The sequence below is a fragment of the Microcaecilia unicolor genome, chromosome 6 (genome assembly GCF_901765095.1).
Source record: "Microcaecilia unicolor chromosome 6, aMicUni1.1, whole genome shotgun sequence".
NCBI lineage: Eukaryota > Metazoa > Chordata > Amphibia > Gymnophiona > Siphonopidae > Microcaecilia > Microcaecilia unicolor.
In genome coordinates this window covers 191,275,142-191,299,004 of record NC_044036.1, presented here as the reverse complement: position 1 = coordinate 191,299,004, position 23,863 = coordinate 191,275,142, and the positions used below count along the sequence as shown (strand labels likewise).

Below are 23,863 nucleotides of genomic sequence, written 5' to 3'. Positions count from 1 at the left end.
TGGTTGCTTGTATGTTGTTGTTGTTATTTTTTTTGCCTCCTGGATTTCAATAAAGACGTCTTACAAATTAAAAAAAACAAACAAAAAAAAAACACAGCCACACTATAGTCAGCTCACTCTTTTTTTTTTTCATAAATACACATGCAACAAAAAACTAAGTGGGGGGAAAAAAAGCAGTAAGACATAGAGAAGTCTCTTTTGAATCTGAAAAGTCCTATACTACTTTGGACAACCAAGTGACACTGTTACCTCTGCCAGACTTTGTGCAAAGCTATGTCATTTCCGCTGTTGTGGACTACCAAGCATATTTTAAATGTGTGCTTGAGGAATGTCCTTGAATGCCAGGGGTGATCTGTACCTACTTTTTTCATTAAACTTTATATTGACTGTGTTAACAGCCATCAAAGGAAAAAAATGTTTAAATGCAATATCATATTCCCAAGAAAAGTAGTTCAGCAAATGCCTATCTAAAGGAAAACGTGGGGAAGTATATGCTGCATGGCTCACTGAAATCTTTTCAACCCTTTATGTGCGTTGTGGATTTCTGAGCATAGCTGTCTGTCTCTCTGTGGTTCTAACTAGAAAAGAGAGAGCAGTGAAGGGTGGATTTGTGAGGTGGGTGGGTGAAGATGTAGAGATTGTATAGTTTGGGTGAAGGATATAGATGGGGGATAGTTTGGGGGAATTTGGATGGGGGGGGGGGAGTAGAGATAGACTGAAAGGCAATGAGGTAGAAGAAGCGGAAATAGAACACTAGGAAACAGAAAGGGAAAGAGATGTCCCAGATGAAAGATGAGGCTGACACTGGTGCACTACCTTCACCCAGAGAACCTTGAAGGTCAGATAGGGCTGTAAACCCACATTAAGGCTGACATATGATAGCCTTGGCAACCCAAAAGAAGAGCCTTTAGAAGCCGCATACAAACAATTGTTTGCCTACTGCATAGAAAGGACAAAGAAAATCTGGAAACTCTGCTGTGAGGAATAAAGCAAATTATGTTGTCTTGTAAGGACAACAAGGTTAGGAGGTGAAGAGTGACACCCCCTCCTTACGGAAGGGGCTTTTCAGAAACAGAAGGAATAGAATAAATCTTTGATTACATGATTTTGGAAACCAGATTATTCCATTCGCCTGGGAGAGAAAGTAAGCATTTATTTTTAACTGATATTCTGCTTCAGCAGTAAGCAGCCTTATAAGTGAAATGTAACCATTTGCTTATCAAATTGTTACATCTCTGAAATAAGAGGGGAGGAGAACAGCAAAGCACCCTATGGGGCCCTTTTACGGATCACTGGTAAGCCCAATGCAGGCTAACTGCTTGCTCTTCTGGGACTACCGCCAGCCCAACACAGCTGCTGGTGGTAGTCCTACATAAGTACATAAGTATTGCCATACTGGGAAAGACCAAAGGTCCATCGAGCCCAGCATCCTGTTCCCAACAGTGGCCAATCCAGGTCACAAATACCCGGCAAGATCCCAAATATGTACAAAACATTTTATACTGCTTATCCCAGAAATAGTGGATTTTCCCCAAGTCCATTTAATAATGGTCTATGGACTTTTCCTTTAGGAAGCCGTCCAAAACTTTTTAAAACTCCGCTAAGCTAACCGCCTTTACCACATTCTCTGGCAACAAATTCCAGAGTTGAATTACATGTTGAGTGAAGACATTTTTTCTCCAATTCATTTTAAATTTACTACATTGTAGCTTCATCGCATGCCCCCTAGTTCTAGTATTTTTGGAAAGCGTGAACAGACGCTTCACATCTACCCGTTCAACTCCACTCATTATTTTATAGACCTCTATCATATCTCCCCTCAGACGCCTTTTCTCCAAGCTGAAGAGCCCTAGCCGCTTTAGCCTTTCCTCATAGGGAACTCGTCCCATCCCCTTTATCATTTTCGTTGCCCTTCTCTGCACCTTTTCTAATTCCACTATATCTTTTTTGAGATACGGCGACCAGAATTTAACACAATATTCGAGGTGCGGTTGCACCATGGAGCGATACAAAGGCATTATAACATCCTCATTTTTGTTTTCCATTCCTTTCCTAATAATACCTAACATTCTATTTGCTTTCTTAGCCGCAGCAGCACACTGAGCAGAAGGTTTCAACGTATCATCAACAACGACACCTAGATCCCTTTCTTGGTCCGTGACTCCTAACGTGGAACCTTGCATGACCAAGCTATGATTCAGGTTCCTCTTTCCCACATGCATCACTTTGCACTTGCTCACATTAAACGTCATCTGCCATTTAGACGCCCAGTCTCCCAGTCTCGTAAGATCCTCTAGTAATTTTTCACAATCCTCCTGTGATTTAACGACTTTGAATAACTTTGTGTCATCAGCAAATTTAATTACCTCACTAGTTACTCCCATCCTGCCCTGAGCACGCACCATGTCAGGGGAAAAAGAAAACCTCTGGAAATGACTTGTGTGGCGATAACCCTGTGGTACTCAACACCCTCACTTATCACCCCTACCACTGCAATTTCCCCACCCCTAGCTGTCTGTTAGTCTGTCCAATTTAGATTGTAAGTTCTGTTGAGCAGGGACTGTCTTTTCATGTTAATTTGTACAGCGCTGCATAAGTCTAGTAGCGCTATAGAAATGTTTAATAGTAGTAGTAGTAGTAGTAATTGGGCATAGCTATGTGCTGCCTGGTTACTGCTGGAGCCCTTATCACCACCTCATTGGGTGGCAGTAAGGGCTCCCTGACACATGACCATGTAGTAAGTGTTCTCTCACCATATGGCTATGTATGTTGTGGGCTTTTGTACCTGCTGCAGTAAAAAGGGCCCTGGCGCACAGGAAAAATGGCCCCTGCTGCTAGCGCAGGGCCCTTTCTCCTGCAGCTTGGTAAAAGGACCCCAATGTAAATTGCTAATTGGGAGAAAAAGCAAATAAACGATCTACATTTACACACTTTAGGGCTAATTTTTTACTAGTTCATAAATACATTTGGAATTAATAATGCACACACACTAAAAAAAGGTAACTGAAGCTGATTATGTAGTCAGAGAAACTCCTCACCAGAATATATAGGTTGGCCTAACCATGACCTTCCCCTAGAATTCAGACTTAATTTCAAGTTAATCTTTTTTCTGATATATAGAGAGTTGCACGGGGACAGAACACCAACCCGTCCACGCCCGTCCCCACTAGAATCCAACCCGTCTCCATTCATCCCTGTAGGGAATCTAACCCATCCCCGCCCGTCCCCATGGGGAATCTAACCCATCCCCGCGGGGAATCTTACCCGTCCCTGCCCATCCCCGCAAGAATTTAACCTGTCCTCACCCACAACAATTTAATGGTACATTAAAAAAATTCCTGTCTGTTCTCTCAGTCTCTGGGTTTGAGCCGCATCACTGCAGGCAAGGAAGGAACGGAAGTTGGAACACTCTGGTGCGCACATATAAGACTTCTCTGATTCACTGGCACTGTGTGCTAAGAGATCACCACATGCATGCGCCAGTAGGTCAGGTGACATCTGATGCTCATGCCTATGTCAGAGCTGAGGTTTACGTATCAGCCCGGAAGTAGAGAGGATTAATAGTAATAGTAAATGACAGCAGATAAAAACCGGATCGGTCCATCCAGTCTGCCCAATAGTCACAATTATTATCAATTCATGATTAAATCAACAATGAATGTGATATTATATACTTGATTATGGTCTTTCTGTGACGTTTCTGGGACATAGACCATAGAAGTCCGCCTGGCCCTATCCTTATGTTCCAACTGCTGGAGTTGCCCTCAAAGCGCACTCCAGCCTATTCATCTTCTCATTTGCGGGACACAGACCATTAAAATTCTGTCCAGCACTGTCCTCATGTTCCAGCCACTAAAGTTGCTGTCTAAACCCTTTCCAGCCCATCCAAAACCAGATTGCCATATATGAGACACAGACAGTACAGGTCTCCTGGTATCGGCACTAGTTCATCACAGTTAGAATCACCTTGTAAGTGTCACTCGACACATCCACACACATGCAGCCATTTACGTTTAGGTTTTTTATAACTTCCATTTTCTAAATAGAGATCCTCTGTGTTCATCCCATGCCTTTTTGAATTTTGTCACCATTTGTACCTCTACCACCTCCTTAATGGAGGCTTTCCACATCTGTGCTGTTAAAGCAAGGAGGAGGAGACAGCACTCAAAGAACTTGGTACTCAGTAGGTGAGAGGCTGGCGCAAGTGCAGCATACACTTCCACGGGAACCCCACAGGAACTGCTTCCGTCCCCACGGGAACCCACAGGAACTGCTTCCGTCCCCAGGGGATCCCCGCAGAACTGCTTCCATCCCCGCGGGATTCCCGTGAACCCCGTTCCCGTGCAAGTCTCCGATTTTTAAGAAAGGTTCCAGAGGAGATCCGGGAAATTATAGACCGGTGAGTCTGACGTCGGTGCCGGGCAAGATGGTGGAGGCTATTATTAAGAATAAAATTGCAGAGCATATACAAAAACATGGACTGATGAGACAAAGTCAGCACGGATTTAGTGAAGGGAAGTCTTGCCTCACCAATCTAATGCATTTTTTTGAGGGGGTAAGCAAACATGTGGACAATGGGGAGCCGGTTGATATTGTATATCTGGATTTTCAGAAGGCGTTTGACAAAGTGCCGCACGAAAGACTCCTGAAGAAATTGCAGAGTCATGGAATCGGAGGTAGGGTATTATTATGGATTAAGAACTGGTTGAAAGATAGGAAGCAGAGAGTAGGATTGCGTGGCCAGTATTCTCAGTGGAGGAGGGTAGTTAGTGGGGTCCCGCAGGGGTCTGTGCTGGGTCCGTTGCTTTTTAATGTATTTATAAATGACCTAGAGATGGGAATAACTAGTGAGGTAATTAAATTCGCCGATGACACAAAATTATTCAGGGTCGTCAAGTCGCAGGAGGAATGTGAACGATTACAGGAGGACCTTGCGAGACTGGGAGAATGGGCGTGCAAGTGGCAGATGAAGTTCAATGTTGACAAGTGCAAAGTGATGCATGTGGGTAAGAGGAACCCGAATTATAGCTACGTCTTGCAAGGTTCCGCGTTAGGAGTTACGGATCAAGAAAGGGATCTGGGTGTCGTCGTCGATGATACGCTGAAACCTTCTGCTCAGTGTGCTGCTGCGGCTAGGAAAGCGAATAGAATGTTGGGTGTTATTAAGGAAGGGTATGGAGTCCAGGTGTGCGGATGTTATAATGCCGTTGTATCGCTCCATGGTGCGACCGCACCTGGAGTATTGTGTTCAGTACTGGTCTCCGTATCTCAAAAAGATATAGTAGAATTGGAAAAGGTACAGCGAAGGGCGACGAAAATGATAGTGGGGATGGGACGACTTTCCTATGAAGAGAGGCTGAGAAGGCTAGGGCTTTTCAGCTTGGAGAAGAGACGGCTGAGGGGAGATATGATAGAAGTGTATAAATAATGAGTGGAATGGATCGGGTGGATGTGAAGCGACTGTTCACGCTATCCAAAAATACTAGGACTAGAGGGCATGAGTTGAAGCTACAGTGTGGTAAATTTAAAACGAATCGGAGAAAATTTTTCTTCACCCAACGTGTAATTAGACTCTGGAATTCATTGCCGGAGAACGTGGTACGGGCGGTTAGCTTGACGGAGTTTAAAAAGGGGTTAGATAGATTCCTAAAGGACAAGTCCATAGACCGCTATTAAATGGACTGGAAAATTCCTCATTTTTAGGTATAACTTGTCTGGAATGTTTTTACGTTTGGGGAGCGTGCCAGGTGCCCTTGACCTGGATTGGCCACTGTCGGTGACAGGATGCTGGGCTAGATGGACCTTTGGTCTTTCCCAGTATGGCACTACTTATGTACTTATGTACTTATAGAGGTTTTGTTTAGGGACTCTGTTTTTTGGTTGTTTGGTTGAGAGGTTTTCCTCTATGAGAGAAAAATTGGACATGTAGGTTGCAGGTTCCAAAGGGTTGGAATCTGAGAGAGAAAATACTAGATTCACCAAAAGAACCATTTGAACCTTGCAAGGAAGGGACTCCTGGAGGCACCTCCTGAAGATAGCAGACTGGCCCATCAGGAAGAAGAGGTGGCCCAGTGAGAGCACAGTGGGCATTTGAATCCCAGCAGCAGAGCAGTCCTTGGGAGCCAGGTCAAGAAAAGTGCCCAAGGCCCAGCGGCAGACAGGTTCCTGGCAGTGCAATTAACACTTGGAGCCATAGGTGGAGGCTCCTATGAGTGCAATTGGCACTCAGAGCCCGGAGAAGGAAGAGGCTTCTCTGACTCCTAGGAGTGTAATCAGAACTTGGAGCCTAGAGGCGTGGAGGCTCCCAGGAATTCAACTGGCACTCAGAGCCCAGCGGAGAGGCTTCTGAAAGTGTAGTTTGCATTTGGAGCTCAGTGGAGGCTCCTAAGAAAGCAATTGGTGCTCTGAGTTCAGCAGCAGAGACTGGACAAGCCAACCTGACTCAGCTTGAGAATGTCCAGGAACCACTGGTCCAGAGTGGTGAGATCTGGGGGACATGGTAGCAATGGACAAGGGTAAAGATGCAGGGAAGATTTAATAAAGGACCAGGGAGATATGTTTATAGCTGCCACACTGGCAAGGAGATTAATTGGGTTCAAGAGCACTGTTTGAAGGTTGTTTACTTTGATCACTATTCTCTCAGAAAGTACGTTGATTATTACAAATACTTCTCATTAGCAAATGTTTTAACTATCTTCAGTTAAAAAACATAACTAAAAACTTGCTCTTACCCATAACCTCCGCTCACAGGACAATCCCTCCTCTCAGTACCCTTCTCCACCACCGCCAACTCCAGACTCCGCCCTTTCTGCCTCGTTTCACCCTATGCTTGGAATAAACTCCCTGAGCCCATATGCCAAGCCCCCTCCCTATCCATCTTCAAATCCTTGCTCAAAGCCCACCTCTTCAATGTTGCTTTCAGCACCTAACCATTGTACCTCTATCCAGGAAATCTAGACTGCCTCAATCTTGATTGGCTGCACTTTTTGTCCTTTAGATTGTAAGCTCCTTTGAGCAGGGACTGCCCTTCTTTGTTAATTGTACAGTGCTGTGCAACCCTGGTAGCGCTTTAGAAATGTTAAATAGTAATAGTAGTAAAAACCTACCTTTTCAAGAAATTCTATGGTTAACTACACGTGCCACTGTTGGTCCACTTTACAATTGTAATGTATCACTGTAACTTCTCCTAACTCTAAATATAAGCCACATTGAAATAATGCAGTGGCTCCCATGGAGGTACCCCAGCCAGTCAGGTTTTCGGTATATCCACATTGAATATTCATGAGATAGATTTGCATGCAGTGGGAACCACTAATAAATTGTAAATATTTCAATAAACCATTTAACCTTTCAGCCAGCTAGAGTTGCCAATTCTGCGGTTCACCCGTGGAATTGGTCAGGTTTCACGCGACCGCTGTGCTTTTTTCTGAAAGCTGCGGGTTTTGGGATATTGGGTGGTTTTTGTCACTGCAGTTGCGGGTTGGGTGGTTTACCCACAGGCCCCGCAGAGGCGGGCTGCAGGCTTATTTTAAATGCCTGCAGCGTGCTGTATGATTTCCTAATTCTGAACTAAAAGATTTGCCATTTTGTGCTGGCCCCGAACGCAGCTCCGCTCCTCATGGCCTGGCCTGCCGTCTGGAGTAGGCAAAGGGCAGGACAACGGCATTGGTTCTGGTGGCTGCTCCTCTCCTCCTGATCTGCTCTTAGTCACAGACTCAGAGTGAGGCGAGCAGATCATCAGGGGATCTGCGTGTGGCCACGAGCAGAGGAAGATGGAGGCAGCCGATCCGGACTTGGGAGGAGGAGGCAGAAGAAAGGAAGTGTGGGGAGTGGAAGGGATGGAACAGAGCCATGATGAGCTGCTGCAACCATGTTGTGCTTTATTGGTAGCATTTTTATTTAATCTCACTTATAATTTGAAACTTGCCAGGTTGTGCAGCATAGGGATGTACACAGAGGGCGTATAGTGGTAGAGTAATTTGTTATAAATCGCTTTGGAGGGGCTGGTTATAGGAACACCCTCTAGCACCTGTTGTTCCTTGAACAGATTTTTATTTCTCATGGTACAGGGCCACTAAAACAGACATGCTATGAGTCAGGTCCTCAACATTCAGAGTTTCTATTTATTTACTAATTTACATTTATATCCCACATTAAACATGATTTAGGTTAAAACCTGGGGCAGAAGTAAAATCTTTTATTTATTTCTCCTGTGCCTAGATCAAAAGAGATAAATGGTTTGTGGTGGGAACTTACTCCTTTTGTTTTATGGATGGATTATGAATGTGTGCTAATTATAATGGTGCTGATTGTTGTGCTAATTATGTTGATTCTGATGATATTGCTGCTGATTCTGTTTATGATGTTTGGTAACTTTATTAATATTCACATTGACCTCATTAATATTCCAATTGATTAATATTTATATCAGTATTGGGCTGGAAAACTGTTGCTATTGGAAACTCCAACTAAACCTAACAGAAACCTCTCCCAAAGGCCGCGCAGCAACCCCCCCCCCCCCCAACGACAGCCGATTGGTTGGACTGCCGCACGTGATATATTTCCCCACTCCTACCAAGCGCGCTCTTTCCGGGGTCGGATTCTATCTAGAGAGCGCGGTGGGGGCTGGGGGGGGGCGTGCGTGATTACGTTGTTACTTGGGGGGGGGGGGCGTGCGTGATTACGTTGTTACTTGTTCGTCAGTTGGGTAGGGTAGTAGGGTAGGGTAGTTAGTTACGCTTGGAGGTGAAGATGGCTGCGAAGCATTTCTACGAGTTCTCTGCGCGGCTGCTGAGTTCTGGGGAGCTGCTTAGCTTCTCCAAGTTCCGTGATAAGGTGGTGCTTATCGAGAACGTAGCCTCGCTCTGAGGTACCACGGTCAGGGACTACAGCCAGATGAACCAGCTCCAGGGCGAGTTGTGCGACCAGGGGCTGGAGGTTCTGGGCTTTCCCTGCAACCAGTTTGGACACCAGGTACCACCATCCACCGTTAAGCTGGTCTTTCTATGTCCTTTCTTTTGTCCGCAAACGGGAGCCTAGGTCTCGGTGGGGAAACGCAGTCTTTTGTCCCTTTTCCTTACCCCTCTGGAAAATTGAGTCCGTACGTTACGAGACCGATGGTGGTTTTCAGCTCCTGGAAAACTATAGGATGTCTTCTGAGAGTTGGTGTAAGTCTGGGTTTCTGATTAGCCTGTACTAACGGGAAAAAAAAAGTTAAAAACCACACGATAAAGGGGTGACGGAAGCATGGTTTTTATTTTATTTATTTGATGACGCTGTGAGTCACTGGAGATGGTTTTAACAATTCCCGCTCAACATGTTTCAGAGAGACTTGGCTTGCACGGGGAATCTCGGGATACTTTGAGTAGCCCGTTTAGATATTTTAATATCTCAAGCAATGAGTTTTAACTCCATAATGAACGAGTAGAAAAGAATGAAGAGAAGATTAGGCGTTTCTATATTTGGATAGTGATGTGGCAGGTTCTACCTTTTTGTAAATTGAATATTACATTTAATAATTTTTTCTCTCAGTTTTATTGGATTTCTATATTTGGATATGAAGATCAGGAGGTTCTGCATTGCAAGGAAACTCCTACTCAGTAGTGCATTATGAGGGAGAATAGATGCACAAAGATGCACTTAGATACTAGGAGTCAGAAAGCCGAGATCTTATTCAACAGACTTCTGAAACCCTCTCTTCACCTCTGTGGGCACGGGTCCAACGGAGATCTAGAGAGGGGTACATAAAAACACATTAGAAGCTAGGGAGGTTTGGATCAGTGCTGGCGTTGGTTTGGTCCTCTCAACCAAAAAATGTCCTGCTGCCTTTAGCAAGTAATTAGTGTCTACAGTTAAAACCAAAGCCAGAAGTAAGGCGGAAATGATTAAGATCCCCACGATCGGTCTCTTTGAGCACGTTTTCCTGTTGTGACTCACTCACTCTTTTCTGTAGACGGGTTGAAAGCCTGGGGGTGGGTCAGTTTTGTGCTGTGCTATGTTGCAAAGTCACGATGAGCTAGGCGAGGAGGAAGTGAAAATGTAGAGTCTTCCACTCTCAGTTGCAAAACTCCCTCTGGGCCTGAGAATAAGCAAAAGGAAATTCTGGAACGATCAGAGCTACTGCTAGTAAAAAATTTGAAACATCACGTTTCAAACCCAAGGAGAACAATAGTAATTAGTAAAAATCCCAAGGGACACAATAGTACAGTAATTATTAAAAATCAAGAGTGAATCCAGATGAACCAGCTGTAGGCGGAGTTCATCCCTTATTTAGTATGCTGAAAAGGTCCTTGCTCAGCTAGTGTATCTGATCTAGCTATCTTAAAGTCAATTGTTCATTTATGCTAGGGATTTAGCTATCTGTGAGCTTGGTTAATTAGGTCCACCCATGACTATGACTTGGGGCGGAGTGGCAGTGCCCCGACAAACGAGCTAGCAGTGGCACAAGTAGGTGAGAAGATAGCTGAACATACTGTTAACACTGGCATCGTTTTGTTCATTGGTTTGGGCACATTCTAAAGGGAAATGGGACTTGATATACCGACTTTCTGTGGTATTTTGCAACTACATTCAAAGCGGTTTACATATATACAGGTACTTATTTTGTACCTGGGGCAATGGAGGGTTAAGTGACTTGCCCACAGTCACAAGGAGCTGCAGTGGGAATGAAACCCAGTTCCCCAGGATCAAAGTCCGCTGCACTAACCACTAGGCTAAAGAGTCCATTTGGATTTGAGGTAGTCTTGCGGGTCGGAAGCCACTGCTTGCAGAAGTAACAAGAAATAAATCTATTTTGTGATCTAGACTTAACATCCAGATGATGGCTCTTTGGTATTGTATGTCTTATTTATTTTAGTAGAAGATAAAGGTGAGTGAAGTGTGATGGTTATAAATACTTAAAGCATGGCAACTAGGTTTTGCAGGCAGACCACATAGGCAGTGGGCAACAACTGGAGCTAGAAAGGATTGGGGGAAGGGATTGTGCAGTGTTGTGGGGGGAGCGGGGTTAGGAGGTTAAAACTGCTAACTTCTGGGAGTGGTTGGGCGGCCAAGGTGGCCAGTACCCACAGACCTTCAAAGCCTTCCCCAGTACATGAGGCTATACAGGAACTCTTCACAGTAGGCTGGCCAAAGTGATATCACCTTATGCGGTGGCCCAGGAGGAGCTGGACTAGAGAGTTGCACAGGGACAGAAATCCAACCCGTCCCCGCTGGAATCTAACACATCCCCATCTATCCCCATAGGGAATGTAACCCGTCCCCGCAAGAATTTAACGGTACATTACAAAAAAAAAATTCTGTCTGCTCTCTGGGTTTGAGCTGCAGCACTGCAGGAAAGGAAGGAACAGAAGTTGGAACACTGTTGCGCACAAGTAAGACTTCTCTGATTCACTGGCACTCTGTGCTAAGGGATCGCCAAGTGCACAGGCCAGTAGGTCAGGTGACATCTGATGCTTGTGCCTGTGTCGGAGCTGAGGTCTGCGCATCAGCCTGGGAGCAGAGAGGATTAATAGTAACATAGTAAATGACAGATAAAAACTGGAATGGTCCATCCAAGCCAGTCTGCCCAATAGACATAATAATTATCAATTCATGACTAAGGGGTAGATGCATCTCAAGCAAACGTAAAAAAATCAGAAACGTAAAAACCTTTACCGAATCTGAAATAACGAAGCATGCTCCAAAAACACAGCCCCAAAAAGTTTGGTGCGGTATTGTAAAGAACGATGCACTAATCCCCGTCGGTAATCGGCTCGTAAAGCATGCGCAAAGCAGCCAAGCGTTATGCTGGCTGCTCTGCGCATGCCAGAAATGTAAGGAAAAAAAGAAAACACAAACACGTGGCTCCCCACTTTCCCCTGCATGTCTCCACAAACATTAAAGGATCGGGAGGGGGCAAAGGCGCTCCTCAGCAGCGTCCTGTATGGACGGCCTTGCCTTGCCCCCCCCCCCCCCCCCGAAGTCCCCGCTGCTCCCCGCTGCTCCGTTTGTGAAATAAAAGCTTTTAAAAATGAAACCTTTGCAGTTGCTGGGCTCCCCCTCCCTTCCTGTGTCTCTTCTTTAGTCAGCAATGCTCCGCCTCCTGCCCTCCTCCACCTCCGTGCCCCCCCCGATTTCGTCCCCGCCGCTCCCCCCCCACCGGACCCCCCCTCCACCATAATGGCCGGTGCAGCGCCTCTCACCTATGTTTGAAGGCGCTGCACAGGATGGATCAGCTATTCTTGAGCTCTTCTGTCTCCTCCGATGTCTCCTTTTTCTTCCTGTGTCCGCCCTCCTCTGACGTCAGCTATCTACATAACTGACGTCAGAGGAGGGCGGACACAGGAAGAAGAAGGAGACATCGGAGGAGACAGAAGAGCTCAAGAATAGCTGATCCATCCTGTGCAGCGCCTTCAAACATAGGTGAGAGGCGCTGCACCGGCCATTATGGTGGAGGGGGAGTCAGGTGGGGGGGGGGGGAGCGGTGGGGATGAAATCGGGGGGGGGGGGGCGGGGCACGGAGGTGGAGGAGGGCAGGAGGCGGAGCATTGCCGACTAAAGAAGAGAGACACAGGAAGCGAGGGGGAGCCCAGCAACTGCAAAGGTTTAATTTTTAAAAGCTTTTATTTCACAAACGGAGCAGCGGGGACTTCGGGGGGGGGGGGGGGGGGGCAAGGCAAGGCCGTCCATACAGGACGCTGCTGATGAGCGCCTTTGCCCCCTCCCGATCCTTTTTTAATTTAGTTTCCTTTTTTATTTTAGGCACAGGGAAGCAGGGAGCCACTTTTCTTTTAAAACATGCCAGCAATTTGGTTTTTCATCGTGCAGGGGGCAGTGGGGAGATGACAGCTCAGGCTTTAACGACAGGTCTGAGCTGATGTTAAATTTCTGGCGGTAAGTGAATCGTTGCTATCGTCGGTATGGTTAGTGCATTCCGAATTGTCTACATTTCAATGGTAGTTTCTCATTTGCATTCCAGTTTCGTTAGCTGCTACTGCCGTCGAAAAATAGGCTTTAGTGCATGGAAAGGATAGGAAATTCTTCCTTAAGGGCTCATTTAACGATGAAAAACGTTTAGTGCATCTGGGCCTAAGCCCTTTCCAGCCCATCTTAAACCAGATTGCCATATATGAGACACAAACCATACAGGTCTCCCGGTATCAGCCCTAGTTCATCACAGCCAGAGTTGCCATCTAATTGTCATTCGACATCCACACACATGCAGCCATTTAAATTTTTTTTTTTTTTTATAACTTCCATTTTCTAATTAGAGGTCCTCTGTTTATCCCCTGCCTTTTTGAATTTCATCACCATTTGTATCTCTGCCACCTCCTTAATGGAAACGTTCTGCATCTGTGCTGTTAAAGCGAGGAGGAGACAGAACTCAAAGAACTTGGTACTGGGTAGGTGAGAAGCTGGCACAAGTGCAGCATACACTTCCACGGGAACCCCGCATGAACGTCTTCCGTCCCCATTCAAGTTTCTAAGCTAGACTGGTGTTACCAAGAGTAGATGCTTTTGTGGCAGCGTTCACGAAAAAGACTACATTACCAGTGGAAGGCGGCATAGCTCTTAAGGAGGTTCAGGACTGCTGTCTTTTGAAGTCTTGGTTCTAGCTTTTCAAGCAGCGGCCTGCAGCTCTTACGCGGCTCATGTGTGCCTCTCGTGAGTCCAGCAGTCAGCTGATGCCGTTGGTCAATCATTTCTTTCTAGCACTGACATAGACAGTCGGATCCACCATAAGCGCTGCCTTTGCTGTGGGCAAAATAACAGGGGTTATCCATGTGTCACTGGCTGTGGGACACAAATTCTTCCTATTCTCAGGACAAGCAGGCTTCTATATTCTCACAAGTGGGTGATGCCGATCCACGTTGCACGGTCCAGCATTTTCCCAAAGCTAAAAAAGAGCTTTGTGGAGCATGAGCCGTGCTCCACCGCGCATGCGCGAGTACCTTCCTGTCACATGAATGTGGTCTCTGTTCTTTTTTTTTTTTGCGCGAGAAGGTGCTGTTTTTGTCCTCTCACACGTCTAGTCTGAGTTTTATTTTTGTCTTTTTTTGTTTGTTTTTGGCTCTTAGGAATTGTTTTTCTACCTTTCCTTTATTTTCTTAGTACATTCTGATTTTAAGTTTTCTTAATTTTTTCGTTGTCACTGGGACGGTTTTAGGCCCTGACTTCAGCTGAGTTCTTTGGGTTTTTCTGTGTGCCTTGCCCCTTTTTTCAGGCACCATCAAGTAATTTGATTTAGCCGTTTAGTCTCAGCTGTTGCCGGAGGACAGGCCTCGGTCTTCTCTGCGGGGTAGCCAATTATGCCACGGTTCTGTGATACCAGTAGGTATCACCCGGGCCGCCCTTTTATTCCAGCAAAAGCTCGCCCTGCTCAGAGGCAGTCCCTTTGGGCTGATAGATGCTCCTCTGGGGCCGCAGGCAGATCTTCTGCCCCTTTCCTCCCTTTGCTTAGCTGGGACGCCGGCCCTCTCTGAGGTTATGTTGGTTCTTCTATGTTGAGGATTGGGCCAAGCTAACCATGGACCATATTCTGGATGGCTCCAAGCTCAGGTTTCTCCTCTCCTGTGGGACATTTTTCTTGGAGTCTCTGTGCACCACTTAAAGCGGGCAGCGATTCATTCCTCCCTCTCTCGGCTTCTTTTCCTCAGGGCGGTAGTGCTAGTACTCTCTGCAGAGCACATACTCTGCTGTGGAGGAGTGGCCTAGTGGTTAGGGTGGTGGACTTTGGTCCTGGGGAACTGAGTTCGATTCCTACTTCAGGCACAGGCAGCTCCTTGTGACTCTAGGCAAGTCACTTAAACCTCCATTGCCCCATGTAAGCTGCATTGAGCCTGCCATGAGTGGGAAACCGCGGGGTACAAATGTAATAAAAATAAAAAATGCTACTCCTTTTATTTCGTGGTGCTTCGGAAAGTTGGTTCCTTCTGGCCCATGCTGGATCTCTGGAGGGTGAATCAGTCTCTGCTCTTACATCTTTTTCACATAGAAATCGTGAGAGCTTTCTGTGCTGCGGTGCAGTGCAGGGAGTTCCTCACTTCCCTAGATCTCAGAAAGGCTTACTTGCATTTTCCATTTTGGGCCTCCTTACCAGAAGCTTCTGTGTGTTGCCTTTTGGGACAGCACGCCCAATTTCTAACGCTACCTTTTGGCCTGACAGCGGCATTACGGACCTTTTTTTTTTCCAGGTGATGATGATTGTAGCACCAGCTTTGCGCTGCAAAGGATTCAGATTCTTCCCTGTCTGGACGATTGGTTCATCTGGGTTTTCTCAGTCCAGGACAGCCTACAGGCCAAGGCTCATGTAGTGTCTCTTATCCAGTCTTTGGGATGGGATAATCTGTTCCCCAGCAGTCTGTGGGTGCCTTCTCAGACCTTGATATATCTGGGTGTTATTTTCTACCCTACGCTTGGCTGGGTGCTTCTCCCAGTCTAGAGGCACCTCAGGTTGGCTAGACATGGGCGCCTACTGTTCAGGAACCGTCCCCCCCCCCCCCCCCGACTTAAGTTTTGAGTCTGCTGGCAGACTTTCTGGGGGTCATTCCATGGGCTCTGGCCCACATGCACCCTCTCCAGTGTTCTCTGTTGAGCCCCTACTCCCCAGTCTTGGAGGACTACGAGAGACGTCTCGTATGGCAGTTGACAGTTTGCTTTGGTGGCTTTTATCACCAAAGTTTGATTCAGGGCTCTACCCTTCAGGCTCCTGTCTTGATGGTGGTGATCACGAATGCCAGCCTTTCCGGGAGTGGAGCACTTTGTCTCTCCCACTTTCAACAAGGCCTTTGGTCTCCCCTGGAGGCTCTATGGACTTCAACCTCTTGGAGCTTCTTTCCCTGGGGAGTTCAGTGAGAGTTCTCTTGGACAGGTTGGCAGCAGTTGCTTATATCTACTGCCGGGGGGGGGGGGGGGGGGAATTCTCGTGGTCCCCTTCTTGCGGAAGAAACCAGTCTGCTTCTCCAGTGGAAGGGCGCTCATGTGCTGCAGCTCTCGGCAGCAATCATTGCAGGTGCAGAGAATGTTCAGGCCGTCTTTCTCTCCCGGAACTACTTGGTTCCGAGCTGATGGGACCTCTCTCAGGTGGCCACCTTGTTGATCGTCCTGTGCTGGGGAACCCGATGCTGGCCTTTTTTTGCCGGCCAGTGCATATGTAGGCCGCTCGATTATTCAGCGGACGAAGGGTGTGCAACACCCAGAGCTTAGTCGCTTTACTGCTACAGGGGTCGTTGTTCGGCAGAGCTGTCCGCCGTGTTCAGGTGCATCAAGGCCAGCTCATGCTGGTCGCCCCATACTGATCTAGAAGGACTTGATCCGCCTGGTGGTCGGCCCATTGCGCCTTCCACAGATGCCCGACCTTCTCAATCAGGATGCGGTCCGCGTGGAAAATTCCCCTTGCTTTGGTCTTACGGCCTGACTCTTGAGCAGGTGATTGTGAGGAGGAAGGTTATTCTGACCCAATTATTCCTTCTTTGCTTCAGGCCAAGAAGCATTCTACTCCGGCAGGGTTTGCTAGAGCGTGGTGGAACTTTCAGCTCTTCTGCTGTGACTTGGCGATTTTTGCCATTTCAGGGTTCCTTGGTTAGTGCAGTGGACTTTGATCCAGGGGAACAGAGTTCAATTCCCACTGCAGCTCCTTGTGACTCTGGGCAAGTCACTTAACCCTCCATTGCCCCTGGTCCAAAAATAAGTACCTGAATATGTAAACCGCTTTGACTGTAGTTGTAAAAACCACAGAAAGGCAGTATATCAAGTCCTAAATTCCCTTCCTTGCTATACATTTTGGCTTTCTTGACCTCTGGGATTCAGGATGGCTTGGCAGCCAACTCCCTTGGGGTTCAGGCGGCTACCCTTGCCTGTTACCGGGGTCTTAAAGTTAGAGTTTCTCTAGCTTCTCTTCCCGATGGGGTATGCTTTCTCTTTGGAGTTGCACAGCTTAGGCTTCCTGTCTTTCTTTTGTGTCCGAATTGCAGTCTAAATCTGGTGCTGGGGGGTGCTTCTATCCCCTCTGTTTGGCTCTTTGCTTTCGGTCACAGTGCAGCCCTCACCCTCAAGTCGGTTTTCTAATGCCTTCTCTTCTTGCAGGACCCCTTTCTCTGCTTTTCAGCTGCTGGGGTGATGGTCCGGTCTGTTCTCTCCTTTGTTCCTAAGGTTGTTTCGCCTTTCCATCTTAATCAGTTGCTAATTTTTGCCAGCTTTTCTGGCGGCTCAGTATCACAAGGACTTCAGCACTTTCGCTGTCTGGATGTTCTCTTGTGTTTTTTGTTCTGTACTTGGAAGTTGCTACTGACTTCCGCCCATTTGATCTTTTGGTGTTCTTTGCTGATCCAGGCAGCTTCCTGGGCTTGCTTGCTTGCTTTCTCCCCCCCCCCCCCTTTAGATACTGCTTTGCTACATCCCACAGGTTTCTGGATTTACCTGATAATTTTCTTTCCTTTAGTAGTAGCAGATGGATCCAGGATCCCATCCTTTTAATTTTTCCTGATTCTGCTACTGATTTCTCTTTCTTGACAAGAGTTGCTGCAAGGTTTTCTGGGATGTAGGGTCTCTTGGTGTGTTTTAAGCACCCCCACAGCTGGGGGCAAGCAGGGCTGGACTCAAACTAAAGGACATACCACTTTTACTTCTAACTTCCAGGTGCTGGGACTGAACCAAGCTCCTACAAAAAGGACAGGTTTATTCTGACCCCTAAATCCCATACTTCTCAAATTGACTGGCGTTAGGTGAGACACCTACCTGATATTGTCTTAAATTTTTAAGGCTTGTTGCTTAATCAATTTAATTAACACTGGGAAACCTCTCTTTCTGTCTCTTTCTTTCTGTTCCTGCCAAACTCTGATAGAGGGGAGGGGCATTTTTACATAGCTGCTACACTGCTATAATTATTGGCAATATCTAGATTTATTTAAAAGGAAAGTTATTAATATCTAGGGCAGTTTTAAAAAGTAAAATAAAGTGTAAAGTCCTGGATCAGACACTACCATTTGGTCCATTCAGCTAAAGAATTCCCTTGATAGCAGCACTTAGCTGACCCATTGGGATTTATAATCCCACCCACCCCAGGGTTGTCCACTCATTTATGGACAAACCAAACCTCATTAACTTTACTCCACAGTCATACACAGGCAGTCTTGCAGGCTGATACTCCAACATAGTACACCTGTTCATACCCATTTCAACCAATCAGGATGACTTTTATTCTCTGCAATAATTGTGCTGCTTTAGTTTCAAGGCCAATCATCTGGAAACTTAACGCGTGTCCTATCTGTCTTCAGCTATCTACTTTAAAACAAGAGCTCTATAAAGTAATGCAAGAATTAGATGCAATTAAAGCAACTTATAGGACTGTGCAGAATCATAACTTCTCACCACTGCCTCAGAGAATAAAACCACAAAGGAACAGATGGCTCACAGTAGGCTCAGGCAGAATTTGTCATGTGACACAGAAGCATCCGCCCACACAAGTGTTGCCACTACAAAATTCTTTTGCGCCACTACAGCACTGTGATGTTCCTGAAACTAAAATTGAAGCAGAAGAAAAAGCAAGGAAGAGGGAACAAAAAGAGGAGAAGGTACCCAAAGAGAAAAGACACTCACAAATCACTAAACCCAAAACACATACTAGGAAATGTAGTTGGAAAGCAATGACCACAAATGCTCACAGTCTAAACAATAAAATTCATGACCTTCAAGCCCTGATGTTGGAGACTGACTTGGACATAGTTGCAGTCACAGAGACATGGCTCAATGGTTCCCATGAATGGGATGTAAACATACCAGGCTATAATCTTTTTAGGAAGGATAGAGAGGGACGTAAAGGTGGAGGAGTAGCTCTGTATGTGACAGATGATATCGCAGCAACTGAAATGACAGGGAAGTGGGGAAAGGAAGAAGCGATATGGATCACCTTAACAAGAGAGGATAGAACCTTGGTCCACGTGGGTGTTGTCTACAGACCCCCGACACAATTGGAGGAACTGGATAAAGATCTGATCGCTGATATTCAAAAGTTGGGGAAGAAAAGAGAGGTGCTGTTGTTGGGAGATTTTAATCTGCCGGATGTAGATTGGAAGGTTCCTTCTGCAAAATCGGAAAGAAGTAGAGAGATTGTGGATGCTTTCCAAAGTGCTCTGCTCAGACAAATGGTGACGGAACCCACAAGGGGAGGGAGCGACGCTGGATCTGGTGCTCACGAATGGAGATAGTGTGTCAAATGTCCGAGTGGCTGCGCACCTGGGAAGCAGTGACCATCAAACGGTTTGTTTTGATATAACGGCTCATGTGGTTAGCGGTCACTCTAAACTCAAAGTCCTGGACTTCAAGCGAACTGACTTTAACAAAATGGGGGAATACCTGAGGAAGGAGCTGATGGGCTGCGAGAAAGCACAACATGTGGAAGGACAGTGGTCCAAGCTGAAAGAAGTAATAAACAGGGCCACAGACCTTTATGTAAGGAGAGTAAATAAAAGCAAGAGAAAAAGGAAACCGATATGGTTTTCAAAGGAAGTAGCTGAGAAAATAAAGGCTAAAGAGTTAGCGTTCCAGAAATACAAAAAAACTGTAGTAGAGGAACACGGGGAGGAATACCGGATGAAACTGAAAGAAGCCAAGAGAGAGGTACGTCTGGCGAAGGCGCAAGCGGAAGAACAAATGGCTAGAAATGTACGGAGGGGAGACAAAAACTTCTTCAGGTATATTAGTGAAAGGAGAAAGACTAAAAAGGGGATTGTGAGACTAAAAGATACAGCAAAACGCTATGTAGAAAATGATGAGGAAAAAGCCAATTTGCTAAATAGATACTTTTGTTCTGTTTTCACTGAAGAAAATCCTGGGGAAGGACTGAGAGGGACTGGCAAAAGTACACCTGAGAATGAAGTTGATAGAGCACCGTTCACGGAAGAGAGTGTGTATGAACAACTTGGAAAGCTAAAGGTGGACAAAGCCATGGGGCCGGACGGGATCCACCCCAGAATACTGAGGGAGCTCAGAGAGGTTCTGGCGGGTCCTCTCAAAGATTTGTTTAATAAATCCTTGGAGACGGGAGAGGTTCCGAGGGATTGGAGAACGGCGAAGGTGGTCCCTCTTCACAAAAGTGGGGATAGGGAAGAAGAAACTACAGGCTGGTAAATCTCACTTCGGTTATTGGAAAAGTAATGGAAGCCATGCTGAAGGAAAGGATAGTGAATTTCCTGGAAGCCAATAAGTTGCAAGATCCGAGACAACATGGTTTCACCAAAGGGAAATCGTGCCAAACGAATCTCATTGAATTCTTTGACTGGGTGAAATCAAGGATGTGCTATGGACGTCATCTACTTAGATTTCAGCAAGGCTTTTGACATGGTTCCCCACAGGAGGCTCTTGAATAAACTAGAAGGGCTGAAGATAGGACCCGAAGTGGTGAACTGGATTAGGAACTGGTTGACGGGCAGACGCCAGAGGGTGGTGGTAAATGGAGTTCGCTCGGAGGAGGGAAAGGTGAGTAGTGGAGTGCCGCAGGGATCGGTGCTGGGGCCCATTCTGTTCAATATATTTGTGAGTGACATTGCCGAAGGATTACAAGGTAAAGTTTGCCTTTTTGCGGATGACACCAAGATTTGCAACAGAGTGGACACCCTGGAGGGAGTGGAAAACATGAAAAAAGATCTGAAGAAGCTGGAAGAATGGTCTAACGTTTGGCAATTAAAATTCAATGCAAAGAAATGCAAAGTGATGCACTTAGGGAGTAGAAATCCAAGGGAGGCGTATGTGTTAGGTGGGGAGAGCCTGATAGACACGGACGGGGAGAGGGATCTTGGGGTGATAGTATCTGAGGACCTGAAGGCGATGAAACAGTGCGACAAGGCGGTGGCCGTAGCGAGAAGGTTGCTAGGCTGTATAGAGAGAGGTGTGACCAGCAGAAGAAAGGAGGTTTTAATGCCCCTGTATAAGACGTTGGTGAGACCCCACCTGGAGTATTGTGTTCAGTTTTGGAGGCTGTACCTTGCGAAGGATGTTAAAAAAAATGGAAGCGGTACAAAGAAAAGCTACGAGGATGGTATGGGAGTTGCGTTCCAAGACGTATGAAGAGAGACTTGCTGACCTGAACATGTATACTCTGGAGGAAAGGAGGAACAGGGGTGATATGATACAGACGTTCAAATATTTGAAAGGTATTAATCCGCAAACAAATCTTTTCCGGAGATGGGAAGGTGGTAGAACGAGAGGACATGAAATGAGATTGAAGGGGGGCAGACTCAGGAAAGATGTCGGAAAGTATTTCTTCACGGAGAGGGTGGTGAACGCTTGGAATGCCCTCCCACGGGAGGTGGTGGACATGAAAACGGTAACGGAATTCAAACATGCGTGGGATAGGCATAAAGGAATCCTGTGCAGAAGGAATGGATCCACAGAAGCTTAGCTGAAATTGGGTGGCGGGGGGAAGAGGGGGTTGGTGGTTGAGAGGCTAGGATAGGGGAGGGCAGACTTATACGGGGACTGTGCCAGAGCCGGTGATGGGAGGCGGGAAATACTGCTGGACAGACTTATACGGTCTGTGCCCTGAAAAAGACAGGTACAAATCAAGGTAAGGTATACACATATGAGTTTATCGTGGGCAGACTAGATGGACCGTGCAGGTCTTTTTCTGCCGTCATCTACTATGTTACTATATTACTATGTTTAGGCTCTTGGCATTTGCATTTCTGTGAGGAGGGGTTTGGTCTTCTCTTTCTGCTTTGGTACGAGTAATACTGACTGGCCAGGGAGTGTCAAGTCCTATAAGGCACAGGGCAAAACATTGCTCTCTATCTCCACCTGCTAGTAGATGGACACAACCCATAGGTTTCTGGATTCATCTGCTGCTACTAAGGGAAAGAAAATTATCAGGTAATTTACATAATTTTTCCATATTTCAGACACTTATGTTTTTATTTGACAGACATTGTTCTGTCCAGTGTTCCTGTCCTTCTATTAATCAGTATTATGGCCTATTTATATATATCTCTTCACTATGCACACATTCTTTTATCTCTTTTTAAAACTAAAACTACATGTTTTTGTTACACTCCACAGCTTTTTGATTTAAGCATTTCAGAAGTCAGTTTATGTATTATGTGTATTGTAAGGGGTAACATCCCTTTTTATATTTAAGCTTGTTTCAAATACAGCATTTTTACCTGACCTCTGAAGCAGGCAGCCAGTCCACAGAAACAGACCTGTATCGGGTCTTTTCTTTTGATGCTACAATAAAGTGTGTTTTCCGCAAGTCCCAGCCTTGAGTCATGTCATTCTCTACTTTTTTTCTATTGGCTTTGGTTTACCGTAGAGGAACTTCCTGTTCTTTCTTTGTGGCTATTACATTCTTGTTGTCCATCATTGATGTTTAAATACCAGTGCTATCACAATACTGTTGTAGCCCAATTTTTTTTTTTCCTGAAGAATGAATATTTTTCCTTTCTTCCTCCCTCCCCCTCCTATTTTAGGAAAACAGCAGTAATCAGGAAATACTACACTCCTTGAAATATGTTCGCCCAGGGAATGGATTTGAGCCAGTTTTCACTCTACTAGAAAAATGCGATGTGAATGGTGAGAAGGAGCACCCTCTCTTCACATTCCTGAAGGAGCATCTACCTTACCCGAGTGATGATTCACTGTCTTTAATGACCGATCCCAAGTCCATCATCTGGTCCCCTGTCTGCAGGAATGACATCTCCTGGAACTTCGAGAAGTTTCTTATTGGGCGAGATGGGAAGCCTTACAAACGTTATGGCAGAAAATTCGAAACTATCAACATCAAAGCTGACATTGAAATGCTCCTTAAAGAAGCTCCCTGTCAGGGCTAATGTCATTAGAGAACACCTCTTCAGAATGTAATTAGGTAAATTGTGAAAGGCCAGTGACCATCTCTGGCAATGGAGTCACCAGAAACAAAAAAAACCATAAGAATTCTGTTAATGTAAACAATTTGTTATATAAGAAAGTTTCAGAAGTTCAAGCATAATTTTTTTTTTCTTTTTCGGGCCTATAACATAAAAAAATCGGCCATTCTCAGCATTTTAAATCTGCTGTTTTAGTAACTTTTTTTTTCCAAGGGATGGGCATATATTTTAAACTGCACAGTAGTGCCCTTGGAAAATAAGTATTCGGGGTCTTGCTACTACAGTTGGTAGGTCAAAAGCATTTTACTCAAATGTCCTTTTACTAATCTGTAGTAAAAAAATGGCTTAAGTATGCCTTGTGTGTTGTATGCTAAGCTCATTTTTAAGGCAGCAGTAAATGGCCAACTTTCCAATTTTTGTATTAATGTCCATTTGCTAATGTTTGGCCATTAAAAAAAAAAGAAGCAAGTGTGCACTGATGTGGTAAGCCTGTACGAACCAGTTAGTGTGTGGTAATATAGCTACAGTGAGTAGTGCAGGAAACCTGCCCCAACCCCCACAAAACAAACATATATATTTTTTGTAGCATGCACTAGTACAAAAAGGGCCCCTTTGTGCAGTGTCTCTTTCACACTTGATCCATAGATTCAAGAATGAAATTTGAAATGTGGTTAACTTCAAGTCAATTTCCTGAAATCATTAGTAAAAGGTACTGCTGTTCTAGCTGTCTTAACAGGCAGTGGAAGACTTGACAACCAGATTATAATTTTTTTTAAATCTTGTACATTTATGTACGTTGCCTTTAAGATGTTCTGTAACTGTTCAGAAGACCCCACTGCCAGTCTGCTTTTCTTGATTATATGCTTATTGTAAAACCTGACTTGCTGTGAGGTCCCCAGGGTAGGTTTGTAATGCTGTAGTTTAAACAATATACCTGGTTCTAATCAGTCTGTACTTTCCAAGGCAAACTTGAAGTCTGTAGTGCCTGCTCTGAAGGTTCTAGTGTTGAAATCCTGGGAGTCGGCTTT

The 23,863-nt window shown here is 45.6% G+C and overlaps 1 protein-coding gene across 1 annotated transcript; it reads left to right on the top strand.

The window, feature by feature from the left end:
• The first annotated feature begins 8,723 nt into the window (after positions 1-8,723).
• GPX1 (glutathione peroxidase 1) lies at positions 8,724-23,296 on the top strand. The gene is made up of 2 exons (XM_030205492.1): positions 8,724-8,973; positions 22,440-23,296. The coding sequence occupies exons 1-2, from the start codon at positions 8,752-8,754 to the stop codon at positions 22,797-22,799; spliced, it is 582 nt and encodes a 193-aa protein (XP_030061352.1). The 5' UTR covers positions 8,724-8,751; the 3' UTR covers positions 22,800-23,296.
• The last annotated feature ends 567 nt before the right edge of the window (positions 23,297-23,863 follow it).